At 37.7% G+C, this 22,631-nt stretch overlaps 11 protein-coding genes across 11 annotated transcripts; 7 read left to right on the top strand and 4 right to left on the bottom strand.

Annotated features, from left to right (window-relative positions):
• Positions 1-724: 724 nt before the first annotated feature.
• MET13 (methylenetetrahydrofolate reductase (NAD(P)H) MET13) lies at positions 725-2,524 on the top strand (the record flags this gene model as incomplete). Its single annotated transcript, XM_071051474.1, has 1 exon — positions 725-2,524. One exon carries the CDS (start codon positions 725-727, stop codon positions 2,522-2,524), a length of 1,800 nt encoding a protein of 599 aa, XP_070907503.1.
• Positions 2,525-2,872: 348 nt separating this feature from the next.
• On the bottom strand, positions 2,873-4,624 carry MON1 (guanine nucleotide exchange factor MON1; the record flags this gene model as incomplete). The annotated part of the gene is made up of 1 exon (XM_071051475.1): positions 2,873-4,624. The coding sequence occupies one exon, from the start codon at positions 4,622-4,624 to the stop codon at positions 2,873-2,875; it is 1,752 nt and encodes a 583-aa protein (XP_070907504.1).
• Positions 4,625-5,448: 824 nt separating this feature from the next.
• On the top strand, positions 5,449-6,222 carry RPS2 (40S ribosomal protein uS5; the record flags this gene model as incomplete). The annotated part of the gene is made up of 1 exon (XM_071051476.1): positions 5,449-6,222. One exon carries the CDS (start codon positions 5,449-5,451, stop codon positions 6,220-6,222), a length of 774 nt encoding a protein of 257 aa, XP_070907505.1.
• Positions 6,223-6,951: 729 nt separating this feature from the next.
• On the bottom strand, positions 6,952-8,517 carry NAB2 (mRNA-binding protein NAB2; the record flags this gene model as incomplete). The annotated part of the gene is made up of 1 exon (XM_071051477.1): positions 6,952-8,517. One exon carries the CDS (start codon positions 8,515-8,517, stop codon positions 6,952-6,954), a length of 1,566 nt encoding a protein of 521 aa, XP_070907506.1.
• A 330-nt stretch (positions 8,518-8,847) lies between these two features.
• On the bottom strand, positions 8,848-9,270 carry GPG1 (Gpg1p; the record flags this gene model as incomplete). The annotated part of the gene is made up of 1 exon (XM_071051478.1): positions 8,848-9,270. The coding sequence occupies one exon, from the start codon at positions 9,268-9,270 to the stop codon at positions 8,848-8,850; it is 423 nt and encodes a 140-aa protein (XP_070907507.1).
• Positions 9,271-9,695: 425 nt separating this feature from the next.
• Positions 9,696-11,981, bottom strand: PRP43 (DEAH-box ATP-dependent RNA helicase PRP43; the record flags this gene model as incomplete). The annotated part of the gene is made up of 1 exon (XM_071051479.1): positions 9,696-11,981. One exon carries the CDS (start codon positions 11,979-11,981, stop codon positions 9,696-9,698), a length of 2,286 nt encoding a protein of 761 aa, XP_070907508.1.
• A 398-nt stretch (positions 11,982-12,379) lies between these two features.
• On the top strand, positions 12,380-12,658 carry RNJ42_01315 (uncharacterized protein; the record flags this gene model as incomplete). The annotated part of the gene is made up of 1 exon (XM_071051480.1): positions 12,380-12,658. The coding sequence occupies one exon, from the start codon at positions 12,380-12,382 to the stop codon at positions 12,656-12,658; it is 279 nt and encodes a 92-aa protein (XP_070907509.1).
• Positions 12,659-13,017: 359 nt separating this feature from the next.
• On the top strand, positions 13,018-14,259 carry COQ8 (protein kinase COQ8; the record flags this gene model as incomplete). The annotated part of the gene is made up of 1 exon (XM_071051481.1): positions 13,018-14,259. The coding sequence occupies one exon, from the start codon at positions 13,018-13,020 to the stop codon at positions 14,257-14,259; it is 1,242 nt and encodes a 413-aa protein (XP_070907510.1).
• Positions 14,260-17,103: 2,844 nt separating this feature from the next.
• Positions 17,104-18,717, top strand: TAF6 (TATA-binding protein-associated factor TAF6; the record flags this gene model as incomplete). The annotated part of the gene is made up of 1 exon (XM_071051482.1): positions 17,104-18,717. The coding sequence occupies one exon, from the start codon at positions 17,104-17,106 to the stop codon at positions 18,715-18,717; it is 1,614 nt and encodes a 537-aa protein (XP_070907511.1).
• Positions 18,718-19,352: 635 nt separating this feature from the next.
• Positions 19,353-20,147, top strand: RNJ42_01318 (uncharacterized protein; the record flags this gene model as incomplete). Its single annotated transcript, XM_071051483.1, has 1 exon — positions 19,353-20,147. The coding sequence occupies one exon, from the start codon at positions 19,353-19,355 to the stop codon at positions 20,145-20,147; it is 795 nt and encodes a 264-aa protein (XP_070907512.1).
• A 599-nt stretch (positions 20,148-20,746) lies between these two features.
• On the top strand, positions 20,747-22,564 carry CDC20 (ubiquitin-protein transferase activating protein CDC20; the record flags this gene model as incomplete). The annotated part of the gene is made up of 1 exon (XM_071051484.1): positions 20,747-22,564. The coding sequence occupies one exon, from the start codon at positions 20,747-20,749 to the stop codon at positions 22,562-22,564; it is 1,818 nt and encodes a 605-aa protein (XP_070907513.1).
• Positions 22,565-22,631: the final 67 nt, after the last annotated feature.

Consider the following 22,631-nt stretch of genomic DNA (forward strand, 5'->3'; position numbering starts at 1 on the left):
CCAAATACGTGAATAGTGATATACAGCTTCTTCACGTGACTATTGTTTATTGTTATTGTTATTTTTGAGCCCGAAATCACGTGCAGAGAGTGTTTGCTTGCTGGCTGACCCGGACTTCGCGTCTTGTTAATGCCGGTGTATGCTCTCTGCGCATGTCTACTGGAAAAACAATTACTGTGTAATTTTTTTGCCGTTACAACCTGGGTTCTTCCTCTCACAGTGTGTCTAAGATATCTCTGCTTTTCTCCCAGCTCAACTTCATGTTATAAATGTGGGGAGGTTGGACTGTATTTGGGCCATGAACTGTGATCCTAGTTCGGATGCTAACTGTGTACCCTCTTGATCTTTCCGTTACTATGACCAGATGACCAAATCACATGCTAGATGCTTTTATGCTAGTAATTGTGTTGAGTCTCCTCCTTCTTGCTTCTGATCCCAGCTTTCTTGCTCTTCGGTTGTCGTTGTTAGTCACACAATCACAGTTTTTATAAGACATAACGATCCACTCAACTCCCCTTGTTTTTTTCTTCTTTTCTATGGACTGCAGACTATACGATGGATGCTCTCACCCCTTCACCTCGAAGGATTGTTATTATGGTTGGTACATCTCTACATGGATATATATATATATAGGTCTATATATAGGTCTATGTGTGTCTATAGATGTATAGTCTTGTCCCTTTGATTACAGTATCAAATATACAGTAAAACTCAAAGTAAGATAATGAAGATTACTGACAAGCTGCAGCAGCAGCATGAAGCACAGGATAAAGCTACATTTTCATTTGAATATTTCGTTCCAAAGACTACTCAAGGTGTACAGAACCTATATGACCGTATGGACCGTATGTACGAGGCCTCCATGCCTGAGTTCATAGATATTACTTGGAACGCAGGTGGTGGACGGTTCTCACAGCTGTCCACGGAGCTAGTGTCCACTGCTCAGAGTGTGCTGGGTCTCGAGACCTGTATGCACTTAACATGTACCAACATGCCGGTCTCTGAGATAGAAGAAGCTTTGGAGGACGCTTACAACTCAGGGTGTCAGAATATACTAGCTCTAAGGGGTGACCCGCCTCTAAATGCTCCTAACGGATGGCAACCAGTGGAAGGTGGGTTTAACTACGCCAAGGACCTGATTAAGTACATTAAGGACAAGTATGGCGACCACTTTGACATTGGTGTGGCTGGGTACCCAGAAGGTCACCCAGAGGAGAAAGATAGGTCGAAGGACCTGGTCTACTTGAAGGAGAAGATCGATGCGGGTGGGAGCTTCATCATCACTCAGATGTTCTACGATGTCGATAACTTCATCAAGTGGTGTCATGACGTGAGAGCCATCGGGATCGACGTGCCTATTATCCCCGGTATCATGCCTATCACAACTTATGCTGCGTTCTTGAGAAGGGCTCAATGGGGTAAAGTTGTTATACCACAGAAATTCTTGGACGCACTGGAACCTGTGAAGGATGACGATCAATTGGTCAGAGACTTGGGCTCCGAACTGGTCGTCGAAATGTGCCAACAGATACTTGATAGTGGCTACGTGAAGCACCTACACTTGTACACCATGAACCTGGAAAAGGCCCCACTAATTATCCTAGAGAAACTTGGTCTGTTACCTGCAGAAGGTGAAACAAATGGTAGTCCATTGGCTGCCCTACCTTGGAGAAAATCTTTGAATCCGAAGAGGAAAAATGAAGAAGTCAGACCTATCTTCTGGAAACGTAGACCTTATTCGTACGTCGCAAGAACATCCCAATGGGCTGTGGACGAGTTCCCTAACGGTAGATTCGGTGACTCCTCATCTCCGGCTTTTGGTGATCTCGATCTTTGTGGATCTTCGTTGATTAGACAATCAGGTAAAAAATCGTTGGAACTATGGTCTACTCCAACCTCCATACAAGAAGTCTCTCAATTGGTTATTAATTACTTGACTGGTACCCTAAAATGTCTACCTTGGAGTGATACAGCCCTAGATGCCGAAATTGACCCAATTTTGGAACACTTGTTGGAATTGAATAGAAGGTTAATTATCACGATCAACTCTCAACCTCAGATTAACGGTATTAGATCGAATGATAAGATTCATGGTTGGGGTCCAAAAGATGGTTACGTATACCAGAAGCAATACTTAGAGTTCCTTCTACCTAAGGAGAAGGTAAATAAGCTGGAAGAAAAACTGGCAGGTAATGAAATGCTAACTTATTTTGCGGTTGATAACCAAGACAACTTAAGCAGTAATCATCCAGATGGCTCAAAAGCGAACGCTGTGACGTGGGGTATTTTCCCAGGTAGAGAAGTACTACAACCAACCATTGTCGAAAAGGTTTCGTTTTTGGCTTGGAAGGAAGAATTCTTCAGAATCCTGGAAGAATGGAAATGGAATTTCCAAGAAAACAATGAACAGGATAGTGCTAACTTCATCCAGCATATCATCGATAATTACATGCTAGTGAACATTGTGGACAATGATTATATTAGTTCTGAGGATCAAATATTCAATGTCTTGAGTACACTTTAATACATCTATTTTGATCCTTTTTTTATTATTTCCCTTGTCTTTTGATTTATTTCTAAATTCTTCTATTGAAGGATTCACGGATTACAAATTCAACATATTGTAAATCCTTTCTAAATATTTTTATTCTGCATCTCTACATTCAACATTGCATTATTATTTAATTTTTAAATGAACTATTACTGTTCTTATTAGTGATTTTAATTGTATATCTTATATAATATAATTAAAATTAACAACCAGTATTACTATTCTACTTATATGAGTTTATTTTGCATTGAATTACAATGGTTTTTTGATATTTACCATTATGATGAAATTTTTAATAAGAGTCTATTAATGATATTAGATCTAAAATATAGCTCCCTCATTTATAAATAATCGGGACTCATGCTTATTACACCAATGCACGATCCTGCGAGCACTGTTAAGAGCAACATTTTTATTTTGGATGCCATTATTACATATCAGATAAAGTTCAAATTTAGGAGTTACCCACGCCATTCCCAGCATGTTTATGGGCTCTTTAATAAAAGTAGAGTTTTTTATGGACTCTATTTCGTCCGTTGTAGTTTCGTTTCGCCATTGTATGAATATTATTGCAACCTTATTAGGATTATTATTCATTTCCTCAGTAACTGAATTTTCAAGACTTTGGTAGTAGAGTTTTAACTTCTTTTCGTAGATCATCTTCTGATAGCTGTCAGCCGAGTTACTTTCTAATTGAGGCATAGTATATTGTATGTGTTTACGAGACTTGAAAATAAAATGATGTACCAGAGGGGCAGGTATATCAGCTACTGAGTACGGCTTTAAAATATTTGCTTGTAATTGTTGTAAGAGGCTCTTGGTATTTTGGAGCTCTTTAATTAAACTGTCACAATACATCTTCATCTTAAAGAATGCATCCTTTTGACCGCTAATAGCTACGATGACTGAAGGGTTGTTTGTATTACCCGCAATGTTTGACTCTAGTGGGTTTATTAGATTCTTAATGTAACAATACAGGTAACCATTAGAATTAAATTTAGGGAAACAAAGTGGTATCCACAGCTCTTTCTGTGCCTCAAGATTTTGAAATTGAGTAGATATTACCAAGAAAAGGATCTGCAGGTCGGTTGGATGTAATGTATGGCTTTTTGGTCGCAATACACTACATATTCGATTATTTGGAGCTATAATAAAAGAATAAAGCAGTGTTCCTCTCGGCATGTCATCCATTTTTTCCAGTTCTTTAGCCATTATTTTGTGAAATTTGCTTCTCATAGACTTTCTCATATCAAGACATTGCAATGCGTTCAAGTACAATTCAGGGTACAATTTATCTGTAAACCTTTCACATATCTCTGTAAGCGAATCAAAATCCGTAGATTCCAGATGACTCCGTAGATCGAAATTTTGTCTCTTTTCAAAATATCTCATTAATTGTTTCCTTGTTAGGGTGGAAAGAATGTACGAGTGCAGAAATTCTAATTGATCGTTTAGTTCCTGTTTAGTTTCATCCCTACCTTGTGAATAAGCAACGTAAAATATCGGGGTCTTGTTCAAGAACACAAATTTTGCTTTAGATTTTTCGGTGGTAAATGACTTGATATCATCTTCGGCTGAAACTTGGAAGTAGCTTATTATGGAGGTAAGCAATCCGATATATGAAGTGGACTCACTGTCATTCTCATTCATAGTAAATACAGGTTTACCAGCCGAGGTAAAGATGAAGAAATTTTTCGTCGAAACATCTTCTATATCAGTATCAAATATATCTGGAATCTCATTACTGACATAACTCTTCGTGATTGCTCCGTCAACAGAGTACAAGCTCTCGTCTAATGTCCTTATCAGATCAAACTCGGCATCGTTACTATCATATGATCTACCAGGGTTACTATTATTCATGCTGGGTCTAAAACTCAACACTGATCGCGACCTCGAAGTTAATGATCCTGTTACTATTGTGTCTTCATCATCACCCACTAAACTATTAGCCACACTAGAATCTACAGATGATAACTGGGTCGTTACTTGGGTATCTTCAAGATTTAAAGAGGTAGTCGGCAGGGACTGCTGAGGTACCCTTAACTTTACCATCTTTGGATCCACCTCCATATATGTATATATTGATCTCCCGACTCTCTCTCTCACCCTTACCACAATAGTGATCTTAACTAAATTTAGAATTTACAGCAATTTGTGTTAGAGTAGGCAATAATAAGTTCAAAGTAGTACTATAACAATATTATTACTATGTATATAATAATGGTAGAAACCGCACCAGTCTATCATATTAACAGAATAGGAATTTCCGATGTTTTATCCGGGTAACAAGTTGTATTTTAATAAACCTTACCCGGATTATGTCTTATCCTCGTATACATACAGTCACATGTACTTTCGTTTCCAGCTACGTATTCTTTTTTTTGTGACTACTTTTTTTTTAACAATAAAAAAAATGACAATTTTATCCAAACATCATTTCACCACATATTTAACGGGTGTTTTTATTCCTAATCAGGTAATTTGAGCTCTGAAATTTAAAAAAAAAAAAGTTATTTTATTTTTCAAAAAATTTTATTTCAAATTTTTTTTCAATAAAACTAGCAAATTCTTTGAGTTGGGACTCAAAAGAGGGTAACCATTTAAATTTTTTTTTTTCACTGTGCGGTTTTTTGATGGAAGTTCACTTCAAGCAGGTTGGTTTTTTTTTCACTTTTTTTTTTTTAGCACAGCTTTAAAAATTATTGTATTCTGTTTTGATGTTTCAATCTATTTGCTATCTAACCTTTAGTAATTCTTTTCTTCCATTCAGAGAAACCGTTCGAGTCTTTTTTGAATTATTTGTCGATTGAAAGTTACCAACATCAACTTTCCGTGTTCCATTCCGACATTTTTTTGATTTAAAAAGAAGAAAACTAATAACAAACAGATAGATAATGTCCGCTCCAGCTGCTGCTCCAGAAGGTCAACAAAGAAGAGGTGGTTTCGGTAACAGAAACAGAAGAGGTGGTAACAGAAGAGGTGGTAGACAAACCGAAGAAAAGGGATGGGTTCCAGTTACCAAGCTAGGTAGACTAGTTAAGGCTGGTAAGATCACCACCATTGAAGAAATCTTCTTGCACTCTTTGCCAGTCAAGGAGTTCCAAATCATCGACACTTTGTTGCCAAACTTGCAAGATGAAGTTATGAACATCAAGCCAGTTCAAAAGCAAACCCGTGCCGGTCAAAGAACCAGATTTAAGGCTGTCGTTGTTGTCGGTGACTCCAACGGTCACGTCGGTCTAGGTATCAAGACTGCTAAGGAAGTTGCTGGTGCCATCAGAGCCGGTATCATCATTGCTAAGTTGTCTGTTATTCCAATCAGAAGAGGTTACTGGGGTACCAACTTGGGTCAACCACACTCTTTGGCTACCAAGACCACCGGTAAGTGTGGTTCCGTCACTGTTAGATTGATCCCAGCCCCAAGAGGTTCCGGTATCGTCGCTTCCCCAGCTGTCAAGAAGTTGATGCAATTGGCTGGTGTTGAAGATGTCTACACCCAATCCAACGGTAAGACCAGAACTTTGGAAAACACCTTGAAGGCTGCTTTCGTTGCCATCGGTAACACTTACGGTTTCTTGACCCCAGACTTGTGGACCGAACAACCATTGCCATTGTCTCCATTGGATGTCTACTCCGATGAAGCCTCTGCTCAAAAGAAGAAGTTCTAAGCTGATTAGGAATTCATTTTCTCTTTCAATCACTTTTCGAATCATTGTATAATTCCAATTCTATAATACAAATTTTTTTGTACAATCTTTTAATAAACTTTTTCTAAAACTCTATCACTAAATTGTGTTACACTAACATCATTAATTGCTCTGTAGTTAATGAAGCTGGTTGTAGAAACGATATTAACTAGCGTTGCTCCGGAAAGCACAGGACTTTTTCGAGATTACTACTAGAAGGGTTATTCTTCTCTACTAGTAAGTTACTATTGGACAAGGTATCAAAAAGTTCTACAACTACAATTTAATTTACGTCACAATAGAAATATTTTAAAATAAAGGTTACTGATTACCAAGAGCTTTTCTACTTGGATATCATCCATGATGATAATATTTTTACAGGGTAGCTCTTATCCGAACAAAGAGCTTTAGTTTTGTATCTCTTCCTTGGGGCTACAGTTATATAGTCAAGATTGGAAAACAACCATTTATTGCAAATGGTTTTTGTATAATTATTTAGTAAATATTTTTTTTCTTTAATCTTTTTATATTTTTGTTTTAATTTTTTTATTATTTTTTTTGTTTAAATTAAAATTATCGAATCGTGACATTATTAATAAAACTATAATACATGTAATGAACAAAAAAACTGAGACTCTAGCTGAATAGAGTTTATAGTCTTTCGTTCCAGTGGTTGGAGAGTCAACAGCGATAAACAATAAATCATAATACTTAATTCATATCCATATCCTGTTGAGGAGCAGCTTCAATGTTGGAGCCTTCTGGAAGAGCGAACATTCTATTAGTGGTTTGAATTCCTTGTGCTGGGAATGCGAATTGTTGTTGCTGCTGTTGTTGGCTTTCACCCTCAGTACCCTTCTTTTCAGGTAGCATTCTGCCCTCTGGATGTCTGAATAAACAGTTAGGGTTCTTACATTCAACGCCAAACCTACAATCTTCATTGATTGGGTGGCCAAAGAAACAATCTATTCTGGTACAGTTTGCACCCTCACGACACATAATGTGGGACTTGGCGTGTCTGAACTTACAGCGCTTATTCGTACAGTGTGTACCATATTTACATTGTTCCAAAGACTTTTCGACAGGACCACGAGGAGCACTTGGCGCTATCACCTTCTTGACACTCATTGGTTTGACTTCTCTAATCTTGGACAGAGAAGAGTGGGCCTTTGTACATTGTGGATCCGTACAGGTCAAATTGTTTGGACACCACATCAAGTCAATAACCTTTGCGTCTTCGTTAGCAGGTGTTGGATGACCGAATGGGCACATAGGGTTCGAACACAAGGCACCGAATTTACATAGAACAATACCGGTTTGAACAGGTTTCTTCTTAGCAGCTAATAAAGCCAATTTTCTCTGCTGGAACTCTTCACGTGTTCTTTCAATCTCCTTCATCAACTCTTCGTCTTCGTTAGGATGTAAGAATTCACAAGTACCAGGAGCCTTTGGACAGTTTGGATATTCACTACAGACCTTGGTAGGGTGCGCATGTGGGCATGATCTGCCCAGTGGACAATGTGGGAAGACTTTACAACGACCCTCCTTCTTAGTACGAACGAAATTGACATTTTGCTCGTCACCATCAGTCATACCTAAGGCACGAGCTAATGGGTTAAACCTATTACCACCATTATTGTTCTCACGGTAGTTATTGGTACGAGCACCACCTCTAGCACCACCACGGCCACCTCTACGGCCCTTGTTTACACCACCACCTCTAGATTGGAATTTTGGCTGGAAGGAGACCGCAGAAAAAGCAGATTGTGGTTGTTCATTAGCATTATCGTTAGGAGTGGTATTAATAACGTTTTGGAAAGCTGAAACTGGTTGTTGTTGTTCACCAGGTTGAGGAGCATGTTGCGAGACCAGCATGGATTGCTGTTGAGGCTGTTGTTGCTCTGGTTGCTGTTGTTGTTGTGGAGGCTGTTGAGGCTGTTGAGGCTGTTGAGGCTGTTGTTGTTGTTGTTGATTTGGATCTTGCATCTGAGCATTCATCATTCTAATCTTCTCGACAATATTTTCAGCACTTTCACCCTGCTGGAGAGCCTCAAGAGCAAAAAAGGTAGTCTGAACTACGTCTTGTAAGGCCTCTGTTGGAACAGAATCAAATAGAGAAGATAGTTCCTGTACAACAGACTCAACGGTACCACCGTTTACTATCAATAACACAATATACTCAGCAACATATGTGATATCTTCGTTGAAATTTGGGACACCCTTAAGTCTCTCGGCAACTATAACTTTTAGATTCTCAGAAAACTGTTCTTGTGACATGGTTATTTAGTAATGTATGATTTATTATCTCTATATTGTTAATAAGAGAAATGAAAACTAGATCTCAATATGTAATATTTTTTTTTACATACAGCTTTTATATATGTATCACACACAATTTTTTTCGAGAACTTTTCGCCACTTAGTACTTTTATACGTATCTATCACACTAATATGCGTATATAGTGATATTTAGCATACTTAAATGTGCATAACGTGTGTATACTGTGGATATTTATTGTTTTATCTTAGTTATAGGTTATCATCAATGTCGTTTTAATTTCGTATTATATTTATAATCATATGTTGTTTTATCTACCTTCCTTTTCCTTAGCGAGAAGATCCTCTGTGTGGATATAGGGACAATAGTTCGTCGGTCCTAGCCAGTTCTGCCTCAAGCTCTTTGACTGTGGTGTCTAGATCCCAATGGTGTTCAGAGAACTTAGTGGTCAACACATCCTTGTATTGTCGTCTAGCTTGTTCCCGACGCTCCATCATCAGAGCCATAAGACTAGGCAAGTGTGACCTCGTAGTCTCCACAGTCTCGGGCGACTCCCTATACTTCGATATCTGGTCCGTCAGCTCCCGGAGTTCCCTCGTACTGTCCATTAACCTCTGCTGTGTCCGCGTAAACAACATCAGCTCAGATACACCACGCTCCTCACACTCGGCACGGTAGATCAGCCCCGACCCCTCTGTACGGTTACCCCTAGTAGTCTCCGTATATTCAACATAAGTAGTACGGTAAGACATTTTTTTGCAGTTTTTTTTTTTGTTTAGCTTACAATGTTGTTAGTTTTATTATCACACCCTTTTTCCCACCCAAAGCATACCAAAAACTCTGGCTGTTCCTATCCTAGCCCTTTTATATATCAATAGTACTCCCCTGTCTGGTGATGGCCCCATCAAACCCATCAAAAAAAAAAAAAAATTGAAAGTCACTCAAAATGGAATGAGAAGATCCCCGCATTCTTGCTTCGTACGGGGTGTTCTGTGGTCATGATGACTAATGGAATGCTCTTTGATGTGAATTGTGCCTGTAATTGATTGATTTCAACTATAATTTACAATATTATTATATTTATTATATAATTCTTGTTGTTTTTAAATGATTAATATATATATTTATGATGGGGGTGTGGGGCTCTATCTCTTTCTTTTTTTTCTCTATGTTATTTCTATCTCTTACTCTTCTTCTTGTCTTTCTTTAATTCTGTCATTCTATCGACCTTTTCCTTGATTCTCTCGAGGGACATCTTAACGTCACCTTTCTGGAAGTTATCGAGGTCGAAGTAGGCGGGTGCCAGTTCTATCAGCCACTCCGGTCTCACAGAGGTGACAGTTCTGATATAGTTCTTAGATGTCAGGACGAATTCATTGTAGATGACCCATTCAGCATCGTGGCCCAGCACTGTGCTTGGATGTATCAGGACGTCCTGGTTGTCCTTCACCGTGATATAACCCTTACCTCCTGATCTCTTCTTGGCAGCTTGCATGAAGAAACCTGAGGCGAGGGCCTTTCTGATGTTGTCAAAGTACTGTGGGCTCTCGTAGTCTGTAGTGTTCAGTTCCAGGTTGTAACGGATCATGAGTCTCTCCAACTGTGATCTGATGTTGTCTGCTGAAGAAAGAGCTCTGTAGTTTAAGTAGTGGTCACGGCACCACTTGTTAATACCGTACTCGTAGGCCTCATCGGACTTAAAGGCGTGGTACACATTCAGAAGGGTGATGTGGTCACCATCTGGGTGCGCAAATATGTTCTTGGCATCATCAGCACGCTTCTTGTCCTTTGTTGGACGGATAAAGACATTTGGAACAGAAAGCATGGCAACAATAGTCAATATATCTTGAGAACATTTGAACTCAAAAGAACCAATCAACATAACAGCAAGCATTGGGTCTAATGGGAATTGGGATGCCAGTCTACCTAGAGCTGTCAAGTTACCATCGTCATCCAGACAGGCCAAGTAGTTCAGTTCTTCAAGGGCTCTCATCATGGTCTCAGGGGCTGGAGGATCCATAAAATCGAAATGAACCAAGTCATCAATACCTAGTTTTTTCAATTCCAACACAGTAGAAGCCAAGTTGGAACGTAGAATTTCTGGATACGATTGTTCAATCAATTCCTTTTGGAATGCTTCCTCGGTATATAGTCTGAAACATTTACCTGGTCTGGTACGACCAGCTCTACCAGCTCTTTGTTGTGCAGAAGCCTTGGAGATTGGGGATACCAGAAGAGACTCTACTCTGATTCTTGGATTATACACTTTTTGCTTGGAAAAACCTGGATCAACGACATACACGATACCATCGATAGTCAAAGAAGTTTCGGCAATATTTGTAGAGACGACCACTTTTCTACCGGGTCTACCATTGTGTGACTCTGGAGCAGGATCGAAAATCTTCTGTTGCTGATGTGGCGGCAGGGAACCGTACAATGGGTATACGGATAGTGGACCACAACCTTCATCTCTTACCAATTGATCACCTTCCAAAGAAATCTTTCTAACAGCATCTTCAATCTCATCTTCACCGGTCAAGAACAGTAGGATATCACCAGCTTCTTCTGTGGCATGAATTTGTAGGACGGTACGAATTGCAGAGTCTAAATAATCTCTTTGGAACTCTGGTGTGTAGTATAATTCGACTGGATATGTTCTACCTGGGACTGCCAATAATGGAGCATTGTGGAAGTAGTTTTGGAACTTCTCAGCATCCAAAGTAGCAGACATGACGATGATCTTCAAGTCTGGTCTTCTCAACACAACTTGCTTCAATAAACCCATCAAGATATCAGTGGCCAAAGTACGTTCATGCGCTTCATCCAGAATGATACAGGAGTAACGCTTCAAGTCGTGATCCTCCATGGCTTCTCTTAAAAGCATACCATCAGTCATATACTTCAAAATAGTCTTGTTGGAAGTTTTGTTTTCAAATCTGATAGAGTAACCTACTTCCTCACCTAGCTTAACATCCATCTCCTCCGCAACTCTTTGTGCAACAGACATTGCAGCAACACGACGAGGCTGGGTACAAGCAACCTGAGTGTTCTCCAAGTGCGGCATCTCATCAAATAACACAAACTGAGGAATCTGCGTGGTCTTACCAGAACCGGTCTCACCGACGAAAACCATGATTTGGTGCTCTTGGTATATCTTCAAAAACTCAGCACGTTGAGCGTGAACTGGTAAATCACGCCTCACCTTTAGTATCCCAAAGTACTTGTCACTAAACTGCTTACCAGTAAATGGATTGACAGGCCCATCCTCCAGAGAAGCAGCCTGGTCCACGGTGGTCTTATGACGTACAAGCCCACTAAACTCACCAGCATCATGGTGAACTAGCGGCTCAGGACTTGGAATCCCATGCTGCTTGGTCAACTCCTCAGCTATCTCAGCAGCATGTTCTGGAATTGACGTCTCTACTGGGTCATGCGACGATGACGAAAACCTTCTCTTACCCATTATTTTACTTCTATTGTGTTTTTTTTCTTATTTTACCTTCTTATTTGGTTTCAAAGGGAATATCAGTCAATTAACCTTAAGTCAATATAGTATTAATATAGGTATAGGCATATCGGCTAAATTTTGGTTAAAATATTATAATATAATATACTATTGCAAAACTATATGAGAGCTCATCGCATCGCATCGCAAAAAATTTGAGAATCCCACAGAAAATTTTTCAAACCGGGTAACATTCCAACGGGTTTTTTTGTTAAAGGAAAATAAGGAAGACTTATATTAATAATACAAACGAGACAATGGTATTGACATATTTCAAAATTGAGTTCATTTCTTTCTCTTGACTACTGTATAGATTTGTCATTGACGTAATTGTCTTACTTACATCTACAACTATCATGTCTACGAGGAAATCGCTATATCATGCGTACTGTGTTGGGAGTTCTATTGGGGAGACGTTAAGTCAGAGTGTTCGGTTTGGTTTGCAGTCTGCTAAGGTGTATGCCAGGACTTCTGGGGTCATGAGACCTGTGGTGTCAGGTGTTCAGCGTGGTTTAGGCTGTGGACTTGACCGTGGCTCTTCTTGGGAGGACTCCAAGAGACTTTCGCAGACTGTTAGGATGGGATCAAGGAGACAGTACTCTACAAATGTATGTTTAAACAGAATAACTTTATAATTGGAATTAAAAATAAAAAAAAAACTATAAAAATAAAATAAAAGAAATGATTAAAATGACACCCACCCAGACAAACGAAATTACTAAGCTTGCTTTGTATTTTTTATTGGATATAAAATGTTTTATAAAATTGCTGAATTATAATGAGAAATACTATTAGACTTTATTTTTTAATTTCTTTGAATTAACAAACTAAAACAAATAATCAAATATGACTAACAATAATTTTTTAGGCAAGAAAGACTGAAAAGGAAGAAGAAGAGGAGAGGATCAGGATTGCTAATGAAAGAAGTTCCCAGGTGCCGTCGTCAAGGATATCGCGTTTATTCCACTATGGTACATTGGCTGCAGGTGTCGGTATGAATGCTGCAGCTGAAGGTCTTGCACAGGTATCGAAGGGTCAATCACCTACATGGAAGTCATTAATACTTTCAGACAGCAATATTGATCGTATCACTAAGAAATTCTCACAAATGAGAGGTGCTGCATTGAAAATTGGCCAAATGATGTCTTTCCAGGACGAGAAAATTTTGCCTAAGGAACTCTATGAGATTTTGTCCAGGGTTCAAAACAATGCTAATTTCATGCCACGCAGACAGCTTGATAAGGTTATGGCTAAGGAACTCGGTGAAAATTGGGAGTCCCTTTTTAAGATGTTTGATAAGATCCCAATTGCTGCAGCCAGTATTGGGCAAGTCCATAACGCAGAACTTCTTGACGGGACCAAAATTGTAGTCAAAGTACAATATCCAGGTGTGAAAGAGTCCATTGATTCTGATTTAAACAACTTGTTGTTGCTTTTAACAGCCTCAAGTCTTTTACCAAAAGGTTTATTTCTGGATAAAACTGTAGCTAATGCAAGGACTGAACTAAAATGGGAATGTGATTATTTAAGAGAAGCTAAAGCCTTACAAAAATTCGAAGCATTACTAAAGGATGATCCTGTATTTGTAGTTCCTCACGTTTTTGACGAGCTGACGACCTCTAATGTCTTGACAATGTCGAGGATGGAAGGTACTGAAATAATGCATCTCAAGGAAGAGCAAAATACACAGGAAATCAAGAACTTCATCTCTGAGAATATAATGAGACTTTGTCTAGAAGAAATTGCTGTATTTGAGTATATGCAAACTGACCCAAATTGGGCTAATTTCTTGTACAATGGTAAAACTGGCAAGATTGAACTCTTGGATTTCGGTGCTTCCAGACCATTCCCTTCTGAATTCATCGATAAGTATAGAAAATTACTAACCTATGCCACCAGAGATGATCGTGAAGGAGCCTATCAAATGTCCAAGGAATTGGGCTACTTGACAGGATTGGAATCTCAAGCCATGAAAGATGCTCATGTTGATAGCGTGATGACATTGGGAGAACCATTCCGTGGTTCTATTGATCAGGCGTTTGATTTCTCTAATCAGACAGTATCGGATAGAATTAGAGGTAATATTGGTTTAATGGTTAATGAGAGATTGTGTCCTCCTCCAGAGGAGACCTACTCTCTGCATAGAAAGTTCAGTGGTATATTTTTACTCTGTGCGAGAATGGGAGCCTCCGTGCATTGTGCAGAGCTATTTGCCAAATACTTTGCCCTGGACTGAAAAATATAGAAAGCTCCAAAGTTATTTGATCTTTTAGTTGTTTTTATGTTTGTTTGTTTGTTTGTTTGTTTGTTTGTTTTATTTACATTTCAAAACTGTATATAATATTTTATCAACACTTTTATTTAAGTTTATCCTATAACTTTAGCCCATATGTATATAGAATTATTAAAGAATAAGCTCAAAAAGAGTAAATATCTGTTAGTGCTAAGACAATAATTTTACCATTGTTTGTATTCATTTAGGGTATCACTTTGTCTGCTCTTTGCAACTGTCACGCCTAAACATGAAAAATAACGTGAAGAAAACAAAACAAATATGATTAAAGTAAGGTAATAATTATATAATTATTATACAAACACGTTTCCATTGTATTTTGAATATATGGTAGTGGATTTGTGATCCTACCTTGATGATATGTTTAAAAACGAAATATGAGCCGTACGTCTACCAACTACCAAATCCCGGCCCTTATAAATTACTAATTCATTAGATTTACAAAATCACTTTTTTATTGCTACTTTTCTTTTTTCTCCGTCTTTTTTTATTTTTTATTTTTTTTTTGAGTCTCTCCGGTGTATGTACAAGAGGTATTTATATCAGGTTCCTTTCTGTATGACGGCTGTCGGCAAAGGGTGAATGTGAGAAAGTTTATGAACCAGATAGAGCTAAATGCTCTTCTTTGCCCCCTCTTCCCCCCGGTAAGACCGTACAACGGCTACAGGGATCTCTAGTAGAAGTGATGAACAAACAACAATCGGGAAGTTGAGAGAATGAGATCAACTTAATAATGTTTTATTAGTTCTTAGTATTTCCTATCTTGAACTTTTGCCGTTTGTCGTGGTACTACAATATCATAGGCTCCCTTTATCTTCTCTGACTCCATTCGCAGCCGTATTTTCATCCTTTTCCTTCTTTGTAACCACACACCCTTAATGTGTTGGGAGCTGACTGCTGTATTCACATAACTTCCTTTAGGCCCATACTGTAAATCAACAGATACATACCAAATTGAGTTAACCAAAAGAGAAAAGAAAGACGTAAGTGTTTAGGTAAGTGTTTTTATTTTTTAGTTTTTTTTTGAAATAGGAGATGACAATTCTAGGTCCCAAAACTTAAGTGATATTTCCCGAAACTTTAAAGTAGTCATGAAGATCAACTGATTTTTCTACACCCTTCCCCTTCCATTCAATTTGAGTGTTATGATGTACATTATGAAAAGTAAGTCAAGAACTAAAATATAAGAAAAAAAAAAGTATATATATGTCAATTGTATTCCTTATAGATAGTGAAAATTTCTTTACCAACTTTCTTATCAAAACTAGATATTTTGTTGTTGAAGACAGAAAATAAATTTAGTAAGGGAGTCTTTCTTTTTTTGAATGGCTCCCTTCATACTCATCTCTTTGATAGATTAATAGCTACTGGGAGAGTTGATGTATGGTTGTATTAACGGATAAATTACAATAGCATTCCTGCTCATACAAAAGGATATATTATGAAAGTCAAAAGAAAGGACGTCGCTAATGGGTTCAATAATACGGAATTAGACCGAACAGCTACCCTTTCAGTCGATAGTATTATTGTAGAAATAAGATATTACGGAAAATCTTATTAAGAAATATAAAAAAAAAAAATACTGTAACAGTTTATTTTTTTCTATTACGATAATTCTAAATTCCCAGTTCATAAGAAAAAGAATAATAGTGATAGTTCAAATACGAACAAACTTATAACTCGGATGTATGATAATACCTATCCTATGAAGGGGAAACCAGTTTTTTTACTTTTATAATCATTGTTTTGTTCATGAGACAAGTTGTTTAAGTTATTTGCTTTTACTTTTTTTTACGGATTATGTGTCATTAATTAATAACACAGAACGGATTTTTATTTTCAAAGAGAAAGAAAATATCCAGACAATAATATATATGTAACAATAAATTGTATTATTACATAAAATTTAATTTTTAATAAATTAATTGAACAACATAACTAATTTAAAGGTCGAAATATGTTAATGATTAAAAAAATATCGAGCGCTGTTGATAGCTTAAGGAGTATACTATGATACGACATGTACAAAAAAATGGAAGAGCAAAAAAAATATAAATGAAACGGACAGGAATTGAACCTGCAACCCTTCGATTGCAATTGTTGTGATTCCGAGAAATCCCAGAGATTTAACTGGAGTCGAAAGCTCTACCATTGAGCCACCGCTTCATCTATTTGTTATGATTATTGCCTTTGAGAATAACAATACACCTTAGAGACAAACGTCATGTGATAGCACCAGTATTATCAATTGTTGCTAATATTTACCAATAACCTAGCTGATGTATACTTCTTATCTATATACAACAAAACTCTGTAATATTAACAATTTTTATACTGCAAGTTGATAATATTTGATATTATTCACCATTTATATGAATAACTATTTACGACAGTAGTGAAAAGGGCCTATAAACTTTTTTTCTCTCTCTCCATATTCAAGTTATCAACATTTGAGAATGGGCAATTTTAATGAGCAGAGCAGATTGAACATATAATATAAGAGAGGTAGAGAAGTCTGCTAAGAGCTAATTGAGGAAATTAAGATATATACCACTGTCTTCTCATTCTCAATTCCTTCTTCTTTTGTTAATTCACCAGAAAACAACTTTAACTACTCAAACTAAGTATTTGGAAAACCATAAAGTATTAGTAGTTTCCAGATTTAGAAGGTGACATTCCGAGATATAAAAGAATACACAAAACTAACGCAGTTTTCAAACAATAGTTAATTGGAAAAAAAAATAAAGGAGAAATAATAAGTATTATTATTATTTTTAAGAAGTAACGATGACGACTAATAATAATCCTCAAAATACCCCAGCTAATGGTAACCCTCCACCACAACAACAATCGTTTACAATATGGTCTCCTCAGGATACCGTGAAAGATGTAGCCGAATCCCTAGGCCTAGAAAACATAAACGATGACGTTTTGAAGGCATTGGCTATGGATGTTGAATATCGTATTTTGGAGATAATAGAGCAAGCTGTGAAATTTAAGAGACACTCAAAACGTGACACTTTGACTACAGATGACGTTAGTAAAGCTCTACGGGTTTTGAATGTCGAACCCTTGTACGGGTACCATGATAATTCAGCTACAAATAAGGAAGTTTCTTTCGCTAAAGTGAATACTGCAGGTGGCCAAAGTGTGTATTATCTGGATGAAGAAGAAGTGGACTTTGACAAACTTATTAACGAGCCACTGCCGCAAGTTCCTCGTGTACCAACATTCACCACCCATTGGTTGGCTGTGGAAGGTGTTCAACCTGCTATTGTACAAAATCCAAATTTGAATGATATCCGTCTATCGCAACCTCCAATAGTTAGAGGTGCCATAGTGACAGCATTGAATGAGAATACATCACAACTTGGAGCTCCAGCAGCTTCAACTGCTAATAGTCAGGCCAACTTGACCAACGGTTCAAGTAGTAGTCAAAAACTGGCAAGTTCTGTTCAACCAGGACAGAATATTGATGTCAAACCTCTTGTAAAACACGTTTTATCCAAGGAACTACAAATATATTTCAACCAAATCATATCTACGCTAACTAAGAAATCTGACCCAGATGATCTAGATACACAGCATCTAAAGAGTGCTGCTCTAATGTCCTTGAAGACAGATACAGGACTGCATCAGTTGGTTCCATATTTTATCCAGTTTATTGCTGAACAGATTACACACAACTTGTCGGATCTTGAACTTTTGAGTACAATCTTGGAAATGATGTATTCTCTGTTGAGTAATGTTTCGATCTTCCTTGATCCATATATCCATTCCTTAATGCCTTCTATCCTTACACTTTTGCTGGCGAAGAGGCTAGGTGGGAATTTAGCGGACGAAGAGAGTATCCATGAATTTCATGAGAAGACCAACGCAGTTAGAGACTTTGCTGCATCTTTGTTAGACCACATCCTAAAGAAGTTCCCTCAAGTTTATAAGTCTCTAAAGCCTCGTGTAACAAGAACGCTATTAAAAACTTTCCTGGATACTAACCGTTCATTCGGCACCTACTACGGTTGTCTACGTGGTGTCTCCGTGCTGGAATCCGAATCAATCAGATTCTTCCTAGGTAACCTAAGCAACTGGTCACACCTAGTATTCGAAGAACAAGAACTATCTCTAGAGAAACTTGAATCATCCAAGCAAGACGATAAAATTACCTACCAATGGAACAAGTTTTCGAACGAAGAAGTTGAGTATTTGGTCCAAGCAGTGATAAGTGCATTACTAGTGCTAAAGAAAGACCTACCAGATATATACGACGGGAAAGGTGATGAAGTATCCGAAGAGGACAAAACTAGGCTTGTCGGTAAATGCGGTGTCACCATATCCCACTACATCCTAGCCCGCCCTGACGCAAAAGAACTCATAGCTGCAGTCTTCTTTGGTGAAAACTAAATAAAAAAAATCTAAATAAAGATAAAGGAGAATGTAATAATAAAATATGTTATTTTGTTTCAATTAAAAAACAGAAAATAGGTATAGCAATCAGTATAACAATCATAATAACAATCAATATCACAACCAACAAAATATATACTATATAAAATCATTATAACATAGTATATGAAATAGATCAACTACTAATGGTACACCCACACACCCGACCCTCCCCAATTCATTACCCGGACCGTATCGTCTCTGTAAAAAATAAGAAAGAAGGAAATCGAAATGGTTCTGCAAGCGTTTCTTCGAAAAAAAAAACTATGTCCCTTTATCCGATCCCTCGCATCACTAATTTCTTTTTTTTAAGCACAGAAACTGTCGTAGCCAAGTAGCACTGCTAGGCACTCGAAGAGAAAATTTTTTTTTTGTATTAGTGCCATCTCATTTGGCACCAATGTGAGCTTGACTCATTTTAATTTTATTTTATTATTGTAGACATCAATACGAGTCTGGCAATACATAGGGAGTATATATATATGGTCTCTACAAAAAAATTCTCACAAAGGATATTCTTTGATTTTCACCGATTTTTGTTATTACTATATAGAGGAAAGTAAGCCACCTAGTATAAGTACTTTTTTTCAAAGATGATGCAATTCAATGTTCGCAGTCCAGTTGTCAAGGCTCGTGAAGAGACCTACCTGAAGAAGATTGAGCGTGTTCTGAATGTTGAGAAAGTGAGCAACGATGATCTGTTGAGGTTAGAGACGGCTCATCTGTGTGAACCATTGGAATACTTCTGTAACGGTCTCATTGAGGCATTAATGTATCCTGACCAAAAGTTCATGGTACACCATGTGCAAAAGAGCAATAAATTGGTGGTAGATTATCTTTCCATCGACCAGGCCCTACAGTTGGGTCACCCTAAGATGCTAGAAATTATCTACCTACGGAGTAGGGTACAGAGGCTTAACAAAAGGGTTAGCGGTGAGGAGAAGGTAACTACGATGCTGGGCGAGAGTCTACAGGAGATACACTCGCTGATGCTTCTTATTTTCCATGAATTTAAAGAACATATGAAAGTGCATTTGTATGAGGAGTTCTATGGGTTCATACTTGAATCTCAAAAACAACACTTCCACGCTATGATGCAACTAGTACAAAAGTACATTAATGTTGTTGAAACTACCAAGAAGAACGTATCACCAGCAGTTCTACTAACTGCCCTCAAAAACTACAATATAGAACTCAATATGATAACGGATAAAATGGTACGGTGCTCACCTTGTTACAAGGAATACGTAGCTACAATAGACGGCCTAGAGGACGCTGACAACTTCGACCCACAAGAGCTTATCGATCTGGCCAGTAACTCCGAATTCTTACAATTCTACAAGGACCGTTCCGATAAACTAAGAATATCCTCAAGAAAACTTTTCTAAATGTCCTCTAACGAATCAAAAAACAACATACAACAAAACATAAACACCTATATGTCATTAAATGAAATACTGTTTGTATACAATAGTATATTTTATATCCGAATATACGTTATAATCACATTAATATCCGTAATAAACTATAAATAATTCTTTTTTTTCTTTGGTCCCAATAAATTCATCATTTTTCCAAATGAGGTAAAAGGTAAATATGAGCTCATCGAGCACAAAGTGCCAAATGGAAAGTTCCAATAAGAAGTTCTTTTGTATTGTTTTACCATTATCGGTATTATTATCCAAGGAGGCTCTAAAGTGGGAATGTAATTGTACTTCCAAATTAGGTCAATTATATTTTAAACTTTCTCGAATACTAAAAAAAGATTTTCCTCCCAAAGGAGGCATATTTTTTACTATTTCTATAGATATATATAAAACCTTTTTCTCCCTCTTTGAACTATCAACGTTATAATAAATCAAGAACCTTTGTGAATATTAATTGGACCATATACCCTAAAATTACAGAAAGTATAGAAAGTATAGAAAGGGTCAAGAACAAGTAGAGATATTGAAAAAATATACGAAAAATAATAAAAGGTTCACAAATGCTTAATAAAAATGAGAAAACTAGCCTTGCAAATAGTGCGAAGAGATCAGCACTTTCAATCACCTCACCAACAAAGCTGAATATAATGGCCACCTCTGCACCAATTGGGCTGAAACCAAGTAAAATAACTAAACGTCCGTTGGAGAGATCACGTTCATTAAATATCAAAGGTGGAGCTGAAGCGTTCGGCAAATTTCCCAGGCCTAAGATATCACTACAAGCCCCACCATTGTTGAGAAGAAACTCATCGTTTTTCAAAGAAAATAGCAACAACAGATTAACCAAGTCTGAATTAGATTTTAGTTCACCTTCCTCGTCTCAGGATGTTATGTCGGCGTCTCAACCTGCCTTCTCTTCAAATGAAGAAAGTGTAACATTGACCGATAGGTTTATGCCAACCATACAGACTGGATCACAGACAAAGGTTCAGCCAATATCAGTCAATGAAGAACTACCGCCACCAAATGCATCACCAATAACACATTTGAGAGCCCAGACTAAGCTAGTATTCAAACAGAATGTGGCAGAAGCTTGTGGCCTAGAAATGGATAATAGGATACTCCAGTACCTGCCACCACCACCTAGTTACTCCAGGGAAAGACCCACAGTCTTAATGAGAAGAAGGCAATATCATTACCAAAATAAAAGCAACCAGATGCAAATACCAAAGAAGAATACGGATATTATGAGATTAAGAAAAATTAACACGAACCCAGAACGTATTTTGGATGCACCAGGCTTCCAAGATGATTTCTACTTGAACTTGATTGACTGGTCTAAAAAAAATGTCTTAGCCATTGCCCTTAACGATGCCCTATATTTATGGAATGGTAATACAGGTGATGCCAGTTTGTTAACTGAATATAATGATGCACAGATAACAAGTGTCCACTGGTCTGATGATGATTATCATATATCAATTGGTAAATCAGATGGTAACACTGAAATTTGGGACGTCGAAACGTCTTCCTTAATTAGAACAATGAGATCAGGACTCAATGTGAGAATTGGATCACAGTCTTGGCTTGAAACCCTAGTAGCCACCGGCTCCAGAAGTGGAGAGATACAGATCAATGATGTGCGTATAAAAGACCATATAGTTAGTACATGGGAGAAACATTCTGGCGAAGTTTGTGGGCTAAGCTACAAACCGGACGGGCTTCAATTGGCATCCGGTGGTAATGATAATATGATGATGATTTGGGATACCAGAGTTTCCATGCCACAATTCATTAAGAAAGATCACACTGCTGCGGTGAAGGCACTAAGTTGGTCACCTACAAACCCAAACATGTTAGCAAGTGGTGGTGGTCAAACCGATCAACAGATATACTTCTGGAACACTACCACTGGGGGTAAATTGGGTTCTATCAATACAGGTTCTCAAGTCAGTTCTCTTCATTGGGGCCAGAGTTATGACACGAAGGGTGCTATGAATACTGAGATTGTCGCCACTGGTGGCGCACCCGATAACTCTATCTCAATATATAACTTCGACACAAAGTACAAAGTTGCTGAAGTAATACACGCACACGATTCAAGAATTTGTTGCTCAAAGCTATCGCCGGACGGTACTGTACTAGCAACAATTGGTGGGGATGAAAACCTTAAGTTCTACAAAATCTTCGAACCGAAGAGAAAGTATAAAAATAAGTCTAAGGGTAGCGCAGTAGAAGATATTCTGACAAATGGTAATCCATACTACCGCGAAAGAGAAACCAGAGCTTCTCAGGATGATGAATACCCAAGAAGAAATACACAAAACGCTAAATCCCCTACATCTGCTGCTAAAGCAACTGATTTCTTAATCAGATAACTTTAAAAAGACCTAAAAATAAAAAAAGAATATACAGCATATCTGTTTTTGTTGTTGCATCTAAATA

This window comes from Nakaseomyces bracarensis, assembly GCF_045282275.1.
Source record: "Nakaseomyces bracarensis strain CBM3 chromosome Unknown Scaff6_1, whole genome shotgun sequence".
Taxonomy (NCBI): Eukaryota; Fungi; Ascomycota; class Saccharomycetes; order Saccharomycetales; family Saccharomycetaceae; genus Nakaseomyces; species Nakaseomyces bracarensis.